Raw genomic sequence first — 13251 nt, forward strand, 5'->3', positions numbered from 1 at the left:
CTTTATAAAATGAGAGTAGCAATTCCTTAGTAGGTTTTTTAGGGGAAGATTACATGAAAAAGCCTATATAAGGTACTTGGTAGATCATTAGTGCTTTTTACCAGATGAGAGCTTAGATCAATATTATTTCCTTTTGGTTTTTTCACTGTATCATGCTGTCTTACTGTATAAACCAACCAAGGAAAAGTACCTCAAGATAAAGAAATATATTCATAATTTATAATGATCAATGAATATGCAAAAATGGCATTGAAGTATACATGATTGGTCTTTTGAAACTAAATCTGTCAAATTCCTTTTCTAGGAAAGCTATTTTAAAATGCTCTTTTGAAAATGTTTGTTCAGATGATGCCTTATCAAAGGAAAACATGGGTATGTGAAGGCCTCTCCTGCTCTTAGTTCCTTTACTTCTATTTAATTTTACTAAATGTAGTTGTAATTTTTGGAAGAAAAAATGTATTGATGAGAACTGTTAGTGGGTCATTTTGGATATTGATTTACTTACTAGATCTCTTCAGTTGTCTTTAGGTTTCTGTTCCCATAAATTAAATTTTCTCTGGCTCTGTCACATATTTAATTTTTTTAAAAATAAAGCACCAGTGGCTGTGGGAGGAAATACCCACATCAATACATTAAAATCCAGACCCCTCCATTCAAAAATTATTGGGGTCCTTGGGGTGCCAGAGGGAGAGAAAGAAGAAAAGCAGCAGCGTGGGGCTTCCAGCTGAATTAATTGCCGTTGGTATTAGAACACAGTAGGGAGAATGTGGAATGCAGGGAGGAAGTTTTAGTTTTCAAAAGCGCTTTACTCTTCCTTCATTTTCATTAGTCTTAAAAAGCAGGCAAATGCTTATTTGCAAGATGGAACTTTGGCAACCATGCAAAGAGGTTCCAAAGCCCATTAACCCCCAAGAAGTTATCCGCGCCATATTTCCTTTCCTTTATAGCCACCCCAAGTGTTCTATGGCACTGTGTTTCAACTGACTAAATAAGCCATTCATCTTTAGCCTTATTAAAAGAAAGGAAAGTAGTCAGAAGAAGGACAAAATAGTTAATTTTTTAAAATCTTTTGTTCCTCTCCTAAACCACTACAAAATTCTATTCTTTCTATCTCTTCTTAAATTTATTCTGCTGCTACTTTCCTGCTAACTTAGGTTCCTTTTCTTGGCTCTATTGCCCTTTTTGCCTCACATGATTACTTCAGATACTCCTGCAGAAAGGCAAAAAAGTCAGTTTGTCCCTGGACTGAATTCTCACTAGGAGACGTTGGTACTGCAGCTGAGGGCTCCAGTGCTGGGATCCTTTCTGCCTCTGACTCACAGGGGCTACTGAGGAAGAAAGACATCATAGCCAGGAATCCATTGATTGGAAATCACTCTGCTGCATAAATGAGTGAATACATTTCCATAGTTATCCACTGACACCCTTTCAGGCGTCTCACATTCTGTGTAGCTCTCAAGTCTCAATAGTTAATTGTTCAAATCTTTAACCTGATCTGTGTTTTACTCCTTTATCCCATTTCAAACAAATAAAAAGCATAAACATCTAATCTGCTGTGTTCTTTGCAAGAACTGACTACTTCTTGAAAGAGTGGTTATTTTTCAGTAAATTATCCCCGCCTCAGTTTTTTACCCCTACCCATATTTCAGTGTATCCCTTAATCTTAAGTCTCTGAAATCACTCCTTTCGTTCTTGGCTTGAGGTAGCATCAGTCCTAGATCAAGTGAAAATTGGAGCCATTTTCCTTACACTCCCAGGTGCTCAAGTAAAGTCTCCCATCAGCCTACTGCCCAGATTTGCTGTTCCTTTCTGGGTTATAAACTCTACCCTTTGCTTTTCTCTCTTCCTTAATTAGAGGTCGGGAGGAGAGCTAATTAAGTGTAGCTACTTTACCTGCCCAAGTGTCAGTTCCTTCATCTGTGATAAAGACATGCAGTAAAAACCCTCTTATCCAACAAGGAGAAAATTTCTGAAATTAATAGAAAAAGTTGAGGAATCATTAAATAATTTAAACTGTATGCCCATGGCTATGCAGATATAATCTAAGAAATAGCTATTTGTGGAGAATATCTATGTTTGGGGGGAAATTACTACAAGGAATATTATGAATTATGCTTGTATTGTCCCTCTACCTCATTTTTTTCCCAGTGTTTAGGAACAAGAAAGTTCATCTATAATGATGCAATAATAATACCAATAGTAATAATGATAGCCAACACCTGTAAAAATTACTGTGTGTCTTCACTTTATATATATTTATTTAGCCCTTGTAAGATCATAAGAAGTAAATAAGGTAGATATTTTTTCTTTAAGATTTTATTTATTTATTTGACAGAGATCACAAGTAGGCAGAGAGACAGGCAGCGGGCGGGGGGCGGGGGGAGCAGGCTCCCTGCTGAGCAGAGAGCCTGATGCAGGGCTCGATCCCAGGACCCTGGGATCATGACCTGAGATGAAGGCAGAGGCTTTAACCTACTGAGCCACCCAGGCAACCCTAGATATTATTTTATCTCCCATTTTATCAATGGGGAAACCAAGACACTTCAGAGGTTGTTATATGGTTTTTCTAAGTCACATATCTTCTTAAAAATTAATCAAAGTGTGCAGCTGTTTCCTTGGTTGCTTTGAATATCAGGAATTGTAAAGCTAACTATATTGGGTTTTGGTACAGTACTGATAACTAACTTAAGCAATTTTAAGATTTCATTATAGCCTTTCATACCCCCTTAATGAACTGATTTTGATTTCTTTTTGTCTTTGGGTTTTCATCATTTGTTTTGTTATATCATTGTTTTTTGTTGGGAAATACCTCACTTCTTTTTGGGTAGTAGACAGTCTATGAAAGTTTAGATAGGTAAAAGATTAGCATATTACCCAGGTTTAACTGATAATCTGTGGCATTCCTTAATAAATTAGCAAAGGATATATTCATCAGCCACCTGAGACAGATAGCCATGGAAAAGAATGGCTAATACAGGAGAGGTCTGGATCATGACGGAAATCCTGGGGGAGCGTAAAGACCTTGGGAGTAGGAACTGGGGCTGGGAGGTAGAAGAGGTGACAGGGAGAAAGGTTATTTCTTGCTGCTCAGGACAAACTTTGCCCATCTACTCCTGGTTTGGAGTTACCTTTAACCTCTAGACTAAAAGGTGGGGTTGACCCACATGCCCCTTTCCTGGAAAACTCCTTGCCTCCTGTTTCTGTTTGTATCTCCGGGAATGGTGCTATTTTCTTCATTACTTTCTAATTTGTATTTTACTCATCACTACATTTAAATTGTAAGCATGCAAGAGGAATGTTTGTGGTTACTTAATAATAAAACAAAACCCAAGTACTTTTTCTTCTTCTTCACCGTCTTCCATAAGAATGCTTTCAAGGGGCGCCTGGGTGGCTCATTGGGTTAAATCCTCTGCCTTCAGCTCGGGTCATGATCCAAGGGTCCTGGGATTGAGCCCCACATCGGGCTCTCTGCTCCAAGGGGAGCCTATTTTCTCCTCTCTCTTTGCCTGCTTCTCTGCCTGTTTGTGATCTCTGTCTGTCAAATAAATAAATAAAATCTTTGGGAAAAAAAAAAAAAAGAATGCCTTCAAAATTTCAATATTGAAATGACCCTGAAAGTTTACTGCAGATGGTATTTTTCAATGCCAGCTTTGGGGTAGGTAGACTTACCAGTAGCCCCTTAACATAAGGAAATAAACAGCTTCCTTAAACATTTAGTAGAAGAGTAAAGATTGGAGAAACCTCCATAAATGTACATTTGAAGACTTCTAAAAAAGCAACTGATTTATTGAGACCAAGAGTAAGTTACTTATCAGGATGGAAAAAATACACAGATTATTTTATAAAAATTCATTTTTAAAAGTCAGATATGGACTTTGGTGTAAGAGACACCTTTTTCTTACTTTTTAAAAAAAACTTTGTCTTGAGTGATGGAATAACTGTAATACTACCACTTTACTCTAAACAACAAATTGAAACAAGTCCCAGAAACTACAAGATAATCAGTATTGATAGAAGATGATTGGTCATGCAATCAGCAAAGGCATTCATTCTGTCCCTATCTTTGGAGGATATCATTGGCCAATTTTGATAAGCTAGTTTTTAGATTACTGTAACTGCTGTTTCTTAAGAATTATATTTGAACTCTATCAGTTTACAATATACAAATACGTATTTAGAAAAGCAAACCTCCCATTGCTCTAGCAGCAGAATTTGACATCAATCAAGTCGGTGTTATGAACCCTGGTTGATTTCTGAAGTCATCCATTACTTTGTCTACCCTTTGATCAAAAGGCAGTGTACATATTTTTCCACATCACTTGAAAATGGAGGGCCTACAATGCCATTCAGCAATGACATTCATTATCATAAATTGATTGTATTTTAGCCTAGCCTTAGAAATATAAAGATGTTTGCGTACCATTTTTCCTTTACAGCATAGCTCAAAATCCATCTTCTCAACAGTGCATTAAATGTCAGTATCAATTTCCATAGACTCAGAATGTAAAGTAGGAAAATACAGTTCTGTGAGTGGGACTGGAGAATCAGTGTGAAGATAATCACAAGTAGTTGTCTGTTGAGTAACAGACTACTAAGTAGGAAATCTATCATAAAGAGAGGTTAACTCCATTAACAAAATTGCTTCAATATAAATGTACATACCTCTAGAAAATTCTGATTCAGTAGACATGGGTTGCCTTCATGTTTTTTTAGTAAATTCTCCATGAGATTCTTATGCCTACCAAATTTTGAATTCCATTGTTTTAGAATATAATAGTTTAAATTCTGTGTTCTTATGCTTTAGCAATTATACAGAAACACATAGATATGTGGACACATCTAAAAGGTCAGTTACAGCTTTTGTTGTGTTTTTAAACATAGGAATTGGTTCTGTGGTATGCAAATAGCTTATCAGAAATCTACTTTCAGACTGTTTTGAAAGAAGTCTTCATAGAAAACCTAAGATTTGCTGGAAAGAGATGATGGCCAGGAAGTTTCATTGGTCTGTGCCTACTCTCTTGGGTCCCTTGCACTTAGTAGGCAAATAATTGATATTATTTGAATATTGAATGAACATAAAAATACTTGGGGCAAGTGATAAGTATTGACAGAACATCTGTTTTTGTAGGTAAAATTGTAATGTGAAAAATGGTAACTAAAAATTGTTCTTTTATACTGTAGTGACAACCAAGAAAGGGAAAATTTTCTATTTCATAACCTCCCATGACTTTATTTAACACTAGTATTTAAAAATGTTATGGGGCGCCTGGGTGGCTCAGTGGGTTAAAGCCTCTGCCTTCGGCTCAGGTCATGATCCCAGGGTCCTGGGATCGAGCCCCGCATCAGGCTCTCTGCTCAGCAGGGAGCCTGCTTCCTCCTCTCCCTCTGCCTGCTTCTCTGCCTACTTGTGATCTCTGTCTGTCAAATAAATAAATAAAATCTTAAAATAAATAAATAAATAGAATGTTCTAGCAAAATTTTAAAATTTCCTTCTTATGAGTAAAAGATAAGAGAAAATTATCAACAAGGAAGATTCTAATAAAATATCAATTCTTTTGGACTAGAGGAAAGGAAACATAAAACTTTCACATTAACAATCTCTGTTTTTTACCTTCCAACATGCTTAGTTTACAAGGATGCCAGGGATTCATATATCATATGCACTCTTCCTAAACTGATTAGTTAGAAAATTTTAAAATATGTTCAATAATTAGATTAAAACTTAGTGCTGAGAATGCCTTGCTTCCATTTTCATCGATAATATTTTAGCTTGAAAGCGTATGTCCTGTTTCGGTCTATTTTCAAGTTCCATGAACTTTGAGCTACTCTACCTAGTGTGATTTTTGGTGACCTGCCAAAGAATGGTGGATAATAGGAGGTGGTATGTCAGGTTTTTGTCACCAGAGTGGAAAATGATGGGGTGTATATTCATGGCCTTTATCTTTGAATCATGTTGCCTTTGGAAGGACTTCTCAGATGCTCCATCTGTCTGGTGTACAGGACAGCAGGCCACACGTGGTTTCCTTGATTCTTACTTCAACAAGACTATATCAAACAAAAATGTCTATTCTAATTAAGTCAGGATTTCAACTGCATGTTATTAATCAGTAGCTGACTCTATAGTTATATAATAGTAGTTTATTTCTTGTGTGGGTTATTATTTTATCTCAGCAAGTTCAGTGAATTCATGTCACAGTGTACATACACACACACAAATTTTGTTTTAGTGTGGTATTTAAAATATATATCTACATATAGATATAGCTGTGGATAGATATCAGACTAAGCAGTTAAGATGCATTGGTATTTGAATTAGGAATAGAGTAGCCTGTGTTTAACCTGGCCACTTAATTACGTGGTTTCCTCTTTTAAACAGTAAGAGTTTACTGTAGGGATGACAAACTGTGGCCCACAAGCCACTTGCTATTGTAAATAAAGTTTGATAGGAACATAGTCACTCTCATGTGTTTAGGTACATGTGTAGAGTTTGGACTGTAGCGGCAAAATTGAGTGGTTGTGACAGAAACCACAAAGCCTGCAATATTTACTCTCTGTCCCTTCACAGGAAGAGTTTGCTGACCCTTGGTTAATAAAAAACAATTTAGTTTGTCCCTGATTTAAAAAAAAAAAAAACAAAGGGGCGCCTGGGTGGCTCAGTGGGTTAAGCCACTGCCTTCGGCTCAGGTCATGATCTCTGGGTCCTGGGATCGAGTCCCGCATCTCGGGCTCTCTGCTCAGCAGGGAGCCTGCTTCCTCCTTTACTCTCCTCTACTCCTCTACTCTCTGCCTGCCTCTCTGCCTACTTGTGATCTCTCTCTGTCAAATAAATAAATAAAATCTTAAAACAAAACAAAAACAAAAACCACTTCTAGTGAGCTTTTTGTGATCTTGGCAAGAATATCACCTACATTTTTTTGGGGCGCCTGGGTGGCTCAGTTGGTTAAGTGACTGCCTTCGGCTCAGGTCATGATCCTGGAGTCCTGGGATCAAGTCCCACATCAGACTCCCTGTTTGCTTCTCCTGCTGACCCCTCTCCTCTCATGCCCTCTCTCTCTCTCTCTCTCTCTCTCAAATAAACAAATAAAATCATTTTAAAAAAAGAATATCACCTACATTTTTAAAAGAATAATTGTAAAATATTCACCTGGAAATCCATAATTAAGTTGCATCAGGCAGAGGTCACATGGGAAAATCGTACAAAATATTTATTTTTTATCTTGTAACATTTAGACAGTTTTCTCTTCTGGGGCAGTTAAGCTTATGGATTTGATGGAATTAATTAAGATGTAACATTTTTTTACCGATGTTTTCTAGTTGTCTCTGAGACCGAAGTTTTACTGAAGGAGCTAGAGCAAATGCTACAGCAGGCGCTGGACTCCACAGGGGCGCCTGATGAGCCCGAAGAGGAGCGTAGAGAGGAGGTAAATGCAGGAGCGAAGGTAGCCTGGTCATCGTGATCAGGCCTAAACGGCAACTTCAGATTCTTTCAGTGGCAGGCATTTTTTTGGATGTACGTTTTAATTATATGGAGAACTTCTATTCCCTTCTGAAATTTGAGTCCTTGATTATCCTGAAGTGAATAATAAACTAGCAGCCTGTTGAAAAGTCAGAATACATCTATCAGTCTTTGAAAAAAAAAAATCTGTGAGCAGAGGAGCTCTTTGTGTTTCAGGTCTTTGAGGTTGACATAAAGAAAGAATGGAGGAGGGGCTCACAGTATCTGATGGGGCACCACAGCAGACAGACCTCTCCACTACTGCTGAGCTTCACAGTCAGGAGAAGACGGGCCAGGCTGAGAGCAGCTTGCTAGGACATCTGCCCTGTCTGGTTCAGGCACAGGGACAACCTCTGTAGGGACAGACTTCATTATTAACACACCGGAGGTAGAATTTTCCATTTTTTTTCTTTTGGCTACCTATGTTGGGCTAAGTAAGTGTGTGCTTACTTTATTCAGTATTTGTATGTGACAACATAAATTTTAAGTTGGTTGACCAATTGCTCAGCACATCAGCTCCAGCTTCATGCAAATAAAACAAGGGCATAAGCCCAGATGATTAATACAGTGCAGCAATGTGGTAGGTGTGAGAAAAATAAGTCATAAGACAGGCACTTCCACAAGGCAATACAGCTGTTCTCGAAATAGGGAGAACTGGCAGCAAGAGGTCCTATACCCTTAAGGTTTCATTCATTCTCTCATTCATTCATGTAGATATATACTGTGCCTAGAGTCGAGAGAGCACAGTGGTTAGGACTGCTGACTCTGGAATAGAATATCAGTGTCCCAGTCCTAGTCCGGCCACTGACAATTTGTGTAATTTGGCACAGTTCCTTATCACACGTCTCAGAGGATTTTTTTAAAATAAGACAAACCAGGAAAAGTACATTGCATAGAAACTGACTTCTAAGGTCAGCTGTTAGGACAGATGAGAATTGGCAGTGGCAGTCACTGGAGAGAATAAGGCTGAGATTTCCTTACTTCATCTCTTTTCCCACATTCTTACTTTGAGCAACTACCCATTCTGGAGTCTGTCTCTTCTCAGATGCTGAAAAAAGTGAATTTGTATATGGACAAGATTGTTTACACACTTTGGCAGACTGCCCAATTGCATGATTTCATTCAGGACTCCAACAAGAAAAAAGATGATTCGTAAACACCTCCCTTCTTGACTTAGAAATCGGAATATACAGGATTTACAGTTAAAGAGATCAATATGCTAAAAGAAAATAAAATTAATGCTAAAAACTCTTACCAACTTGAAAACCATAGCCTGTTTAATTAGCACCAGCAATATCAACCTGTATTTGAATTGCATGGTTGTGAATGCCATTTTTCCAATTAGAGTTCCTTTTTGAAAAAACTCGTTTTCTCTGTATAGATCCTACCTTCCATAAAACCAGATCTATAGATTGGTGACATATATATTATATATATGTAATTAATATACAAATTATTTTTTCCTGACAAATGAAACAAGATCTGTAGGTTGGTGGCATATATATTATATACATGTAATTAATATACAAATTATTCTTTCCCAGCAAATGTGTGCTTTGTTGGAGCACCATATGGTTTTGTGCAATGTGTTTTGAGTCTTTGCAGTTTGTCTTTTCAAAACTCCAGCCAGGTTGATTTTTATAGAGATGTCCTGGAGCTTTTACAGCCACAGAATTGGCTTCTATTTTACCATTATAACCAGTAACGTGATAGAACAGAAAATGACTTCTGATTTTTATTTCTTAAGGTAAAATACATAGTTTCAATGTATTACCAGGCAGGAGCTTGCTTTTTGTTTTAGATTCTTGTAATATTTTATGCTTTCAAAAGCCATTGAGGAATTGTAAAAATTAACCATCTTAACTTGCTGGCAGGCAGGTGAGTGCCCCCTGCAGACTGGTTCATAAGCCCTTCTCCTCAACAAGCTTTGTAAGCCTGGCATTCACACCCGGTTCAGTATATTTAGGACCTTGTTCACTTTTAAATGAGGAGAATAGCAATGAAACCAACTATCAAAGCTGGAACAATTTCTAGTTTAAAAGAAAAGAAATGATCACCTCAGGGGTTTCTTTTTTTTCTTTTCTTTTCTTTTTCTTGCTTGCTTTTTCTAAGTTAGTAGGGAAAATTAACACGGCCTCCAAAGTTAACACCACTTAAAACTGGAGCTGTGTTGTGTTTGCAGGAGAAAGTGGCCTCTTACAAGCTATAACCTCCGCAATAGAGCCACTTGATAATTTTAATGTTCTGAACATGTTTACTCTCTGAGCAGGTATTGTTTGAGCTCTTTCCAAAGTTGTAAATTTGATAGTGTTTTCATCCGTCATTTCACGTATGAGGATTCAGGTTGATTACTCTCTAGCACTTATACCAATAGATGAGAGTAGCAACATTTAAAAAAAAAAAAATACACATGTGGATAATCAAAATTCTTTTCTATTTGTCACTGAAATGTTTTATGAGATTATTTTCCTTAGTAGAGTCTCCTTCCTAATTACACTCTTCTTTAGCTAACACTGGTTGTCATGCCACGGCTTTGCAAGCAATGGGAGGGAATTAATATCAGATTTTTATAAAATCCACCTGAATTAGATAAGCCATATATAAATAAGACAGAGTTTAGTGAATAATTATTTGTATTAAAAGGTACATTTTTTGATATGTGAAAATACTTGTATAAATTATTCTTTTTCTTCATTTCATGGAAGTTCGCTCTATCTTTAATGAAACTTGAAGTTATAAATCTTGTGTGTGTTTATAGATATTTGCATTGTTTTTACTAGTGTCCCTCCCTACTGAGCTAGACCAAACGATGGCTATTCTTAAGTAATACAGAGGCTTATGAGAAGATAGCCATAGAAATTGTGACTTAGTTTTAAGTTGTATTCCCTATAATGATAACCTTAAAAATAAACAAATACAGAAAACAAATGTAGCAAAATTCATAGAATGAAATGTTTTCCCAAAGCTTAAAATGAAAACTAAAAATGTATAAACTTGGGGGAAAGAGATAGGGCCTGAATAGTTAGTTCTTCTTATATTAACACATTCACTATACATTCTGCTCCACATGGGGATCATTATTTGACCACCAGCATAACAGAATGCTTTGTGTCACTGCTTTTGGTTGTGGAGTTACTGACTACTTTACACTTTGTTCAAATAATTAAGCCTGATCTTCCAGTAAATTTGATGTAGTTCTGATGAATTGTATGGTTATTTTTACAGTTAACTAAATGCAGCTCTGAAGTCCCAGCAGGCAGTCCATTCGAAAACCACTATGAAGAGGACTATCTTGTAATTGATGGGATAAAATTAAAAGCTGGAGAATGTATTGAAAATATAACTAACAAATTTAAAGAAATAGATTCTCTAATGTCTGAATTTTAGGGTGTTATAAATATTTTCAAAGGCTAGTTATAAAGACACTTACATGTTTATATTTTCCCAAAAGTCAAAAGCTTGAAAATAGGGAAATAGGTGTATGTTATACCAAAGCTGATATTTATAATAACTTTCTATTTTATACTTTGAGAATAGCCATTGTTTTGAGAAGCAATCAAATGGTACTTAAATTAGTAATAAAAATTTAGGATTTAAGAAGCCCTGATATTTGTATTTATAGATTTTTTTCTTGTGTGCCTGAGTTTTAAAATGGTTTATAAACTTACTGCACAAACGCATGCTTTACAATGATTTATTTAGGCCCTTTATTCAAATGTGGCTATTTAGATGGCCGTCGAGGCTATTATAATTCATACAGATAATTCAGGTGTAGTAGAGACGTGCGAATGTATATTGGTAGTGGAATTAAGCTACTACAAAATAAAAGGAAATAATTTTTTAAAAAGTACTGTATAATAGAGTTGGTGCTTTTCTCAGAGGTGTCAGTTACCTTTTATGGGAAATAATCATTTCAACCTCGATTCCCAAAACTGATTAACAGAGTCTCAGAGGAGGTGGGGAGGCTGTAGACAATCAGAATCCTGGATGCTTCCCCCATTGAATCAGTATCTCTGAAGGTGAGGATGGGAAAATGTAGTGGAAAACATAAAGAGATAAGTTAAATATATTCTCACTAAAAAAAATCCATAAGCAATGTAGGCAGGGCAAAATGTGTATCATGCAACATCACTCCCTTAACACTTCCCCTACAACCCTATCCTTTAGTGATTCCCAGGAACAGTTTTGGTGAGTGTCCTTCTACATTGTGTTCTAATGCACATCCATCTCTAGTGCCCACACTTGCACTCTTTCCATGCCCTTCTCTCTCCTGGGAGTATGGGGTCAGAGAAAGGACATTCCAAGCACATGGAAACAAAACCAAAGCTTGAAGAGAGAAGAAAGCAGTACAGCCCCTCGGACCTATTGCTTGTTGAATTAGCTAGAGTGACCGTGTGCTTGTGTGAAAGTCACCACAGCAGGTGAGCTGCACTGTGTACATAGGCTGAAGAGTTTGTAACTGCAGGGCCAAGTGAAGAGTTTCAGGCAGTGGAATCCCTTTTACATTTCAGGAGGATCACACCAGCAGCAGACGGAGGTTGGAGTGAGCAAGAGTAACACCAGAGACAGGAGGCCTGTTAGGAGGCTACTTAGGGAATTCAGGTGCAAGACTTTGAGAGCCTGAGTATGGCACAAATGGAGAGAGTGGAATGGTTTCCCAGCTACATTAGCATTGATGGATTATTAGGATTTAGCAATTGGATATAGGGATAAAGCAGTAGGGAGAGGTAGGAACAACTCCTGAGTTCTTGGTATTCACAGTGCTTTTCACTGAAGGTCAGCATACAAACAAGTTAGGGGCCCCTGGGTGGCTTCATCAGTTAAGCGGCTGACTTCTGCTCAGGTCTTGATATCAGGGTCCTGGAATTGAACCCCACATTGGGCTCTGCGCTCAGCAGGAAGTCTGCTTCTCCCTCTCCCTCTGTCCCTCCCCACCTTGTGCACTGTTTTTCTCTGTCTCTCTCTCTCAAATAAATAAAATATTTTAAAAATGAATACATGCATATTAGAAATGGGTGGCATATACCCAGTTTGGGCCAAACTGGGTAAGTGCAGCAAAACTTTCATGCTTTGACAGAGTCTGCCTTTCAGAACCACTCCAGGAGCCAGAGTGTCAATGAATAATCTCTCAATACATCATATTTACTTCTCAGTGATATGAAACAGTGGAAGTTAAGCCTTCCCCTTTTTCCTCCAACAGAATTTACTCCATAGCATTTCAGAAAAACATTTCTTCTTTCTCTTCGCATTATGATTTTATATTCAGAGCCTACAGATGTCTCAAGAAGTCATAGATTCCACTTTCCTGTTACTTCTTAGAATCAAATCTATAAAGAACTTATCAAACTCAACACCCAAAGAACAAATAATCCAATCAAGAAATGGGAAAAAGACATGAACAGACATTTCTGCAAAGAAGACATCCAAATGGCCAACAGATGCATGAGAAAATGCTTAACATCCACTCAGCATCAGGGAAATACAAATCAAAACCACAATGAGATGCCACCTCACACTGGTTGAAGTGGCTAAAATTAACAAGTCGGGAAATGACGGATGTTGGTGAGGATGCAGAGAAAGGGGAACCCTCCTACACTGTTGGTGGGATGCAAGCTGGTGCAGACACTCTGGGAAAACCATATGGTGGTTCCTCAAAAAGTTGAAAAAAGAGCTACCCTACTATCCAGCAATCATATTTACTGGGTAAATATGTATTTACTACTGGGTATTTACCCTAAAGATACAAACATAGTGAT

General features: G+C 37.4%; 1 protein-coding gene across 1 annotated transcript in view; it reads left to right on the forward strand.

The window, feature by feature from the left end:
• The window catches only part of ZCWPW2 (zinc finger CW-type and PWWP domain containing 2), an 89116-nt gene extending 77752 nt beyond the window's left edge, over positions 1-11364 (forward strand). The window contains exons 6-8 of the mRNA XM_044252604.1: positions 305-372; positions 7315-7421; positions 10721-11364. Of these exons, the coding sequence (XP_044108539.1) occupies positions 305-372; positions 7315-7421; positions 10721-10882 (337 nt within the window). The 3' untranslated portion in view covers positions 10883-11364. The remainder of the gene's footprint in view (positions 1-304; positions 373-7314; positions 7422-10720) is intronic.
• Positions 11365-13251: the final 1887 nt, after the last annotated feature.

Source organism: Neovison vison, chromosome 6 (assembly GCF_020171115.1).
Source record: "Neovison vison isolate M4711 chromosome 6, ASM_NN_V1, whole genome shotgun sequence".
Classification (NCBI taxonomy): domain Eukaryota; kingdom Metazoa; phylum Chordata; class Mammalia; order Carnivora; family Mustelidae; genus Neogale; species Neogale vison.